The 9,450-nt window shown below is 40.3% G+C and overlaps 2 protein-coding genes across 2 annotated transcripts in view; one reads left to right on the plus strand and one right to left on the minus strand.

The window, feature by feature from the left end:
- Window positions 1-4,788, minus strand: part of zgc:123321 (uncharacterized protein LOC559912 homolog) — a 7,904-nt gene extending 3,116 nt beyond the window's left edge. Inside the window, exons 1-4 of the mRNA XM_034857708.1 lie at window positions 4,655-4,788; window positions 3,898-3,943; window positions 2,055-2,177; window positions 1,228-1,373 (exon numbers count right to left, since the gene is read on the minus strand). Of these exons, the coding sequence (XP_034713599.1) occupies window positions 1,228-1,373; window positions 2,055-2,177; window positions 3,898-3,943; window positions 4,655-4,658 (319 nt within the window). The 5' untranslated portion in view covers window positions 4,659-4,788. The remainder of the gene's footprint in view (window positions 1-1,227; window positions 1,374-2,054; window positions 2,178-3,897; window positions 3,944-4,654) is intronic.
- Window positions 4,789-5,323: 535 nt separating this feature from the next.
- On the plus strand, window positions 5,324-8,762 carry lamtor3 (late endosomal/lysosomal adaptor, MAPK and MTOR activator 3). Its single transcript, XM_034857717.1, has 6 exons — window positions 5,324-5,372; window positions 5,828-5,862; window positions 6,027-6,085; window positions 7,456-7,589; window positions 8,115-8,178; window positions 8,620-8,762. Exons 1-6 carry the CDS (start codon window positions 5,364-5,366, stop codon window positions 8,691-8,693), a joined length of 375 nt encoding a protein of 124 aa, XP_034713608.1. The 5' UTR covers window positions 5,324-5,363; the 3' UTR covers window positions 8,694-8,762.
- The last annotated feature ends 688 nt before the right edge of the window (window positions 8,763-9,450 follow it).

Genomic DNA, 9,450 nt, shown 5'->3' on the forward strand with positions numbered 1-9,450 from the left:
GGGTTAGATAAATTAGGTACCTTCACAGAAAACAAAAATTTGAAAACCTGATCTTTGCACTTTGTTTGCATGCAATGCAGACTACGTTTTACATTTATAAGCGGCGTTTTGGGACAAAAAGGAACTCCGTCCACACAAGAGCTTTAGCTCCAGTAGCAGAACTAATCTCTGTCAATATTTACACATCTGGAATTGTTTACCACATGACCATTTGGGGTGTAAACAGGAAGCAATAGTCTTCCGGGGTAAAATTTTTAAAGAATCAACTCGAACAAACCATACCATCAACTTGGAACAGAGGGGAAAGTCTTGCACTCTTGCTCTTGCTATAGCATCACCGTTTATTTACAGAAAATTAAACTTTTCGTTCCTTCCAGACCTTCATCAAGACCAACTCGGCGGTTAAATATAATGATTGAATAACTTTGAAAATTCAGAAAATACTTTGGAGAAAGAACAATAGCAACGAATAAGGGATCCTAACGGAGATTTATTGGCTTGGAACGACAACGACGTGGAACAGTTACTGAAAGGTAGGTACGCAAAGACAGTTAAAGAAATGGACCAACATATACCGTTTTTTTACAAAAAAACGTATTCTATGGAGCCATAAGATGAGTTCCAAGGTAGTGGAGCCTTTGATACATTGTTGTGTTTCTTTAGAAATAAACAACGGACAAATAGAGTCTTTAAACATTTCAGATGTTAAGTTATTGGCTGTCAAAGTGACGCCAAAATGAATGGAAGTCAATGCAGGTGATGGCTTGGTAGCATTAAAATGGCGCTGTAGGAGCTTAGCTTAGAGAGGAGAGGCTGACCCCCTTTAATGAAGGCCATCTAACAGCTAGACAGACTTTCTGATATGCATCGTCGTTTCCAAACGTCTCAGTTTGTGCCCGTCTAGACTACAAAGTAACCCCAGAGTTTTCAACCCTAACTGTGCAACAGCGTTTCCAAAATGTGGACGTGATGTGTAAACATAGCAAAAGTTTTGTATTTATGAATAGAACATATAGTTTAGATGTAGTCCATTTGGTACGGAGTAAAGTCCCAGTGCCGTGTGGCTTTTATTTGAAGTTTCAACGCAGAAATGCTGCTTTCAGCTGTTCAACACATCTGACCTCTATGTGAACCAACGGTTGCTAGATTTAAACTAATTCAACTTGAGTATTTATAATGAATGACCCAAAGAAATATACATTTGTGCAAATGCAGTTCATTTTTTACCCTCAAGAAGTGGCGGTTCCTCTTCAGGAGAATCTATTCCTGTGCCTCCCACGGTCCCAGAAGGCATTGCAGGTTGGAAGAACTGTCCAGGGTACTGCTGCTCCATGGAAGGATCCGAAGCCCCAGACACGAATGCCTGTGCTCCACTGAAAACAAAACATATATATTATTTTTTACGTATTATGTATACAAAAGGGCATAAAAGTGTTTTGTAGTCTTAATGTCATAATAATCCAAAAGGTGGAGAAAAAAAACATCTATCAGAAAAATCCTCCAGAGGTTCATCAGTCAGCAATATTTAAGCCATTCTATGATGTCTTTGGTGTAATGGAGTCTGTTTTGCAGTATACACGTTTCCAAAACCTGCCACATCTACTTTTCTTCAAGTCACTGCCTTCCTACATATCCCAGAATGCCTTTTGAAATCACAAAAGCAAAGGTCTTGACTTGTGGTGCCCTAAGGTGTCAGCTGATTGTTTTTTGGGGCATTTTTGGCCTTTATTTTGAAAGGACAGCTGAAAACATAAAAAGTGGAGAAAGGGGGAATGACACGCAGACTAAGTGGAACCCGGTCGCGCTGCGTCAAGGAGGAAACCTCTATACATGGACACGCGCTCTACCAACTGAGCTATCCGAGCACCCAGGTGTTAACTAATTCAATTTTTTTCATATTGTATAAAGCCCAATAACACAATTTTCCCCAAAACAGTGAAATGTGTGAGGCCAGTTTAAGACTTTTTAAAGTCACTGTGCCCGACCTTATTAAATGGTGGGAGAGTGTGAAACCATTGGCTGGAACTAATATTCTCAAAAGTCTAAATACGTACGTGTGGTAATAAGCAGGGTCTGTGGAATCGTAGCCATCGCAGTAAGTCACGGTGTGGCCCTGGTCATCGATGTAATATCCTGTCTGGTAGAAGTCCTGCTCAAACTGCTGGAAGTCCCCCATGCTAATCAGAAGAACAACGTCAAGACCAAACAACACCTAATACGAATGTTCACCAGAATGTTTAATTTTTACCTTTCTATCAAACAGTATAATACAGGAGAAACTAGGCATACAGTATCCAAGTTAAATTTGATCAAAATTAAGACTGCATAATATGAGGAAAATATGCCATACGTGAGAATGTTGTTTAACATCGCAATAATTATATTTGCGATAAATAAACTGATTTTAAAGAGGACTCAGCTCTGCAATTCTGCTCAAATCCAACAAACTGCTTGTTAGATTTAAAACAAATGAAAGGATATCATTTCGAGATTCTTTCATTGAACAAATTAAAATTGAATTTAATGTTGAAGGCACCACTGAAAAAAGAACAGTTACATTATAGTGGAGTTATCTACTGATTTTATTTTACATAAATAAAAACCCCATTTCCGAGTTCTTTCTCCTCATTGCTTCAGCCCAAACCTACAGTTTAATACTGGTGCATTCATTTAAAAACGGTCAACAGAAACATACAGTTCCAGTCTAACCATCAGTATCAGGAATTCTCAGCGGCCATGACATAACGACACTGAACCTGGGAACCAGATTGGCTTCTTCTTTATGTTTTCCTTCCTTTCTTCTCTGTCAATCATCTGCCTAACATGCTGTTTTACTTTCTGAATAATATTTGAATCATATTAGTCTTGTTACCGTTCTCACGGAAGACCTTTAGACGTATCATAGCAGGAGAAGCTCATCTGCTATTTGTATTTGGTAGTAGGGCTCTGTTCTTGTTACAGTAAAGGTACCGTACTTCCATTAGAAGTATTATATGTATTCATTGTAAAATACAAAACAATTAAACACAACATGAGATAAAAGAAATACACTAGTTTACTGTACTATTTACAGTACTAAAGTGGCTATATTTTTACACTAATGCTTTGACTACTGTGATTTCAACAGTAATACTTAGACTACTGTGATGTTGTAGTATAAACTTTACATCGTTCTACTGGGAAAAAAAATCCTATCCAGTAATGTTACTGTGAAATCTGAAGTAAATAAGTGTAGATGTTACAGCCATTATTTACGGAGTCTGCTATGCTTCATTAGTGATACCGGTAAAACCAGGACTGTAGTCAAGAACACCTTAGTCGAGTTCAAGACAAGTCCAAGACCGGGACTAGTCGACTCCAATTCAAGACCGAGTCCAAAAGGTTTGAGTCCAAGACAAGACCAAGTCCAGGACAGAAAAAAGCTCTTATGCATGACAGTATGAAGATAATACTTTTGGGTTTTACTTTCCCTCCAATATTATTATCAACATAATAAAGACACTTGGACTCGGGCAAGACCAAAAGCCATTTTTGGCAAAACCAGTGGCCAAGGCCAAGACAAGTCCGAGTCCAAATACTAGCGAGTCCGAGACAGGTCAGAGACCATAGAAAAACGGTTTAGAGTCCGGACTCGAGTCCAAGACCGGACTCGAGTACTACAGCCCTGGGTAAAACATCTGCTGTGGAAAAAGGTTTATTAAACTAAAGTTCCACTCCTCACGTATGCCCCTTAAACGCTGATTATAAATGTAACTGTCTGAATTTGTTCTTTGATTTATTATCATGATAAAAGATGGGTTTAAAGTCAGATTCAGACTCATGGAAAACTGTCTAAGCATATTTGAGTTTTCATAATAATAGAGCATAAAAACTACAGGCCACACAGAATAAACTCACCTGTTGGAGTCTACAGTACGCAGCCGGCCAGTGTAGCAGAATGGGGCTGGGAGGGCAGAGAACATGGGACCCGGTCTACTAGGATGTTCTATTCATAGTTGGCTATATTTGGATCTGTCTCCGGGATATGACATCTGCTCTGCGCCTCTTTATTCTGATCCAACACACTCACACTCAACTAAATACTCACTGACTATGTGCGTGGTGTTTCTTTAATTAAAACAACAAGGACTGCTAATGTATACTGTATACAATGTAAAAGAAAGTACATCTGCATTTTTAATTGTATGAATTGCTGAGCAAGTTTAACCATATCTTTCTTATTAGATGAGAATTCAGATGCTTGGCGTATTTATTTATTTATTTTTTGGACAGTTTGCGTATATTGTTTTATTATTATTTAATAATTATAACTGACACAATTTTTTTAATCAGACAGTAGGTTATATTACTATTATACATATATTTTCAAGTATCAATCATCAGGACATAGCCTATTTGGTGCAAAAATAAATCTTGTTTAGGTTAATGGAATTACTAGAATTGTTGGAACTTTCTAAATTATAGAGTGTGGTCTAGACCTACTCTTTCTGTAAAGTGTCTCGAGATAACTGCTTTGTTATGATTTAATACTATAAATAAAATTGAATTGAACTGAATTGAATTGAATGTCTCAGCCATGGGCACATATGGCGCTATAAGTACTCTATGTTTAAAACGACTGGTGTTACATGTGTTCATTATTAACTTAACTTACCCATGAGGGATGTTTTTTAATGTGGGTGAAGCAGTTCCAACAAGGGTCCCTATTCCAACTCATTCCCCAGCCCAGCTGTGAGGGCCCCGTCGTGATGCTCCAGGTTGATGCTGCATTTACAGGATCCAAAGAAGTACCGGTGACCTACTACTGCTGGTGCGAGGCACTCTTTCTACATCTCAGCATTCACCATCTGGCAACTGAAGGGAACGTCTCCTGAATCCTGCGGTGCTGCGCAGTGCGTCATGCGCAGTGCGTCATGCGCATGTACGTTGGAGCGCAGCGCTGACTCTCCTCAACACTTCTCCGAGCGCCGGAAACAAAACAAGTCCGTCATGTGATGCTGCTGTGTGACATTACATGGAAAATTAAAGTCAGTTCAAAAGGCTCCAGAGAAGGTACGTGAACCCATTTATTATTTAATTTTTACTTTATAATATGAAATGGTTTTAGCATGCAGAAGTGAACTTAAGCAGTTAGTTTAACGTAATTTACTAAAGCAAGTAGCTTAACAGCTAGCTAGCTAAATCTCGCCAGTTTTCTTCTTAACTAGCTAACATGTTAGCATGCTTTAATCCACTTCAGAGTGCCTACAGTTGTATTAACAGGCGGTCTAAGCTGCCGTTACTGAGTGAGGACTTTTAATAGAGCCTGTTATCTCCCCAACAGTTGTCGAGTGGTGTGGATAACACGAAAGCCATCGGCCACCATGGCTGATGTAAGTATAGGCTGGAAGTGTCTTCCAGCTCGGTCGAGAAGCCCTGCCTTTCTCCAGCACAGAGACAGAGAAAACATGACACATACGTCCTGATAGCGTTATTAATATCATATCAAAAGGTTGCAAATGTGGTGTATGCATGTCGGGCAACATACAGTAACGTTACAGCTCGAGGGCAAGAGAGACAAAGGTGTAAATGAATTGTTGCGTAACTGTGCTCCTTAGGCCTGGGTCTACTTTAATGAGCACTTCAGTAGAACAAGGTGGTGTTATTTCAGGGCAGTCTGGGTGGTAAAGCTTTTATCTCTAGCTTCTTATATTTTCGTGTTTTTTTTTTAATCAATTCGTATTCTATAACTTCATTTATGCCATTAGTTATGTGGTAGAGGTGATTCAGCCTGTCTCTGTCAGTGAGCTGGTTAGTGAACCTTGTCTAACACCTTTTGTCTTTGCAGGATTTGAAGAGATATCTGTACAAACAGTTGCAAAGGTGTGTATCAGAATCAGAATCCAAAATACTTAATTGATCCCCGAAGGGGAATTCGGTGTGTATGATGAATGCAATAGTATAATTGTAAAACTACCTTCTACAGTGCCGCTAACAGTTGTGTTGCACAGAGTCATTTGTAAATTCTCCTGTCTGTTCTCCTTCAGTGTTGAAGGCCTTCATGCTATTGTAGTGACAGACAGGGACGGGGTCCCAGTTATTAAAGGTAAGAAACCAATCCAGAAGATTTGTCTGTTGGTCAAAATACTGTATACTCTTTTTCTTTCCTTTATGCATGTCCACAAGCAGCCCACAGTGAAGGGTAACCACAGTGGCAGCAGGCTCATCTCCTGACAGTGTGCCGCAGTAAACTACCGAGAAAGACCACTTCTAAAAGCCTGAATGTAACATTCTCTGCTGAGCCCTTTTCAGAGAGGCAACCTGTAATTTGTCTGTTGAGGTGAAGGCTAGCGTTGCACGATATGTGCAAAATTGCGATAACTCTGTTGAATATCGCGATAACGATTTTACAAATAAACAGATTTAAAAGCAACACTATCTAACTTTTACCGTGAGCTGCATGTTCCAACGAGACAACCTGTAGGGGGACCGACGGGGCGGGTAACAGGAGCTGTAGATCCAATGAGACAACATGTAGGGGGACCGACGGGGCGGGTAACAGGAGCTGTAGATCCAATGAGAACCTGTAGGGGGGCCGACGGGGCGGGTAACAGGAGCTGTAGATCCAATGAGAACCTGTAGGGGGGCCGACGGGGCGGGTAACAGGAGCTGTAGATCCAATGAGAACCTGTAGGGGGGCCGACGGGGCAGGTAACAGGAGCTCTAGATCCAATGAGAACCTGTAGGGGGGCGAAGCAGGAAAAGTTACACACTGTTGCTTTAAAGTGTGCTCAGTTTAACCTTTCTGCTGCTTTCAGTGTTCTGCTTAAATTCAATGTATTGTATATGGCCACAAACAATACAACAACATGAAAGGAAGTAATTCCCAACATTGTTTTATTGAAGAGACTTAAACATTGAATTAAATATAAAACACATGTCTACAAAGAATGAGTTACAAATTTAAATTGCAAATTCTATTGAGATTTTCTTTCAACTAACACAAAGAATCCCTACGTGTCCCTTGGGATACGTCCCAGCCTATTGTCCCAGTTTAGTGCGCCAGTTAACGTTGCGATGATGATAGAAAAAATATATTGTGCAGCCCTAGTGATGGCTTTTTGTCATTCACACATAGGTCTCGGTTACGTAAAGGATCCATAAAAAAAATGAATTCTAACGTGACAGGCTCAGATAGAAATGCAACGCTCATGTGATATTTGGCACCTGGTTTTCCTGTAACTGTTAAATTAAAGTAAATTAAATGTATTTTTACACTGTGTTGTCAAATCACACACACAAATACATTCACACACACACACAAAGCATGCGTTAAGGGAGCGGTGTCATTGAAAAGAGGCCAGATAGTTGGCACACAATTAATCAGGCGTTCACTGAACTTCCATAAAGAAGGAAGAGCAGCCGATCACCGTCTGGAAGGTTATTGTTGTTTACGTGGCTTCTGTGTGCCTGCAGTTGCCAATGACAACGCCCCAGTCCACGCTCTGAGACCTGGCTTCCTGTCCACTTTTGCTCTGGCCACAGATCAGGGCAGCAAGCTGGGCCTCTCCAAGAACAAGAGCATCATCTGCTACTACAACACCTACCAGGTACCATCTCCGTCAGCATCATTCATCTACAGAGCTCGTACTGATCAGACTTTACACAGGGTGTCACAGTTAAGGATCAAATGAAACAGCTAGTAGCCCGGGGAAACAACTTCTCAAATGGCGAAAAAGCGACCATTGGTCGCTCATAAATAATTTAAAATTGTTTAATTGTTTAAATGTACCTTTGACATTTTACAGATCACTGTCTGCTGCAAAAACAGAAACTCAATCAATGAAATTGGCAGTCAACCTTGAACCAAATGTTTTACTAAGGATCACTTTATATCACCAGCAGCTATCTCGCTCTCTGTTTTTGTACGCATGTATCAATTCTACATCCTATCTGATCTGAAAACTGTTAAAGCGGTTTCATAGACAACCGCTCACACAACACAGACTACCCAGAGCTGTTAAACTTCTCTGTTCTCACCAAGCAGTCAGTCAACTGACCATTGCTGACCTTTTTTTCCTGAACTCTACCCGGTTTTGGGCCCAACACGTCTGTTGTGTCTCTGTGTCGGACAGATTGTGCAGTTCAATCGCTTACCACTGGTCATCAGTTTCATCGCCAGTAGCAACGCCAACACAGGTAACTCTCTCTCTCTCTTTCAGTGATCATTGTACACTGATCACCTCAGTCCACTGAAACACTTTTTTTTTGTTGCACTTCTTAAAGCAACTCATATGCTGAAGAAAGTAAGCGCAGATACCGTTATGAATAAATAGGGATGGGTTCCGATAGCTGGTACACACACAATGACATAGTTTTTGTGATCTTTAGGAGCCATAACTACGATTCAAATTTGATTAATTGCACAGCCATATCACTCACTCACTCACACTCTATGGCTGCTTGATCATGGAAAACAATCACTCTGTTATGTTATTTTTGTGACCATTAAGAGCCAAAATCATGCTTGCGGGTAAAATGAGATTCATTGCACAGCCCTGACACCCGTTTCCATATTTGTTGAACATGTACTGTAGTGCTGTAGCGGTGAAGTGACGACGGTACACTGTGTGTCCTCAGGTCTCATCATGAGTCTGGAGAAGGAGTTGGCTCCACTAATAGAGGAGCTGAGGCAGGTAGTGGAGGTGACATAAGCTCTGACTGACAGGATCACCAGTCTGGATCTCTCCCTGCCTCTCATGGTGCATTCAATTCCTATGAGAAAAAAAACCCTCTGTTTTTTTTACAGCTCTATCCAAGTAATGACTTGGAAGGGTTATCATTCATCCTCATCTGTTTACATCATAATTGAACTTTCCTGTTCACTTTTCGTTGTGTTGACTATGCTTTCTGCCACTTTCTGTAGAATTCAGGTGCATTTTTACAGCTTATACAAGAGTTTATATGTCAAATCAAATGTCACGGAGTCTGAATAAATGTTTAATTTTTAGCACCTGAAGTAGTCTCACCGCCTTTTTCATTGGTAAGGTTTTAATGTAAAGAAATATATAGTGCTTAGCGTCGTCTTAAGGTAAAGGTCCGTTTCTCCATACAGTTTATTTCACTCACAATTGCAACCCAGGCATCCTTAGTTTCCCTGAAGATGTTTTCCATGTGATGCCTTTCATGCTAAATACTGTGGATATTCCTGTGCTACAGGTTAAAACCAGTTGTGGCCAAATTAAAGGTGCTCCACGCAATGTCATACATGTTTTAGGCTAAAACATTTGTTGTCACATACAGCAAACATCTCACTATCTGCAAGCTGCCTGTCCCAAGAACACACTGTAAAAAGCATCTGTCTCAAGAACACACTGTAAAAAGCATCGGTCCTAAGAACACACTGTAAACAACATCTCACTATCTGCCTGTCCCCAGAACACTGTAAAAAACATATCCTCACTATCTGCA

The sequence above is a fragment of the Etheostoma cragini genome, chromosome 20, assembly GCF_013103735.1.
Source record: "Etheostoma cragini isolate CJK2018 chromosome 20, CSU_Ecrag_1.0, whole genome shotgun sequence".
Taxonomy (NCBI): domain Eukaryota; kingdom Metazoa; phylum Chordata; class Actinopteri; order Perciformes; family Percidae; genus Etheostoma; species Etheostoma cragini.

Excerpts from the sequence above, each read along its gene's own strand:
- lamtor3 (XM_034857717.1), top strand. Across the intron at positions 6,086-7,455 it reads CGGGGTCCCAGTTATTAAAG|TTGCCAATGACAACGCCCCA; the intron begins GTAAGAAACCAA and ends GTGTGCCTGCAG. Across the intron at positions 7,590-8,114 it reads GCTACTACAACACCTACCAG|ATTGTGCAGTTCAATCGCTT; the intron begins GTACCATCTCCG and ends TGTGTCGGACAG.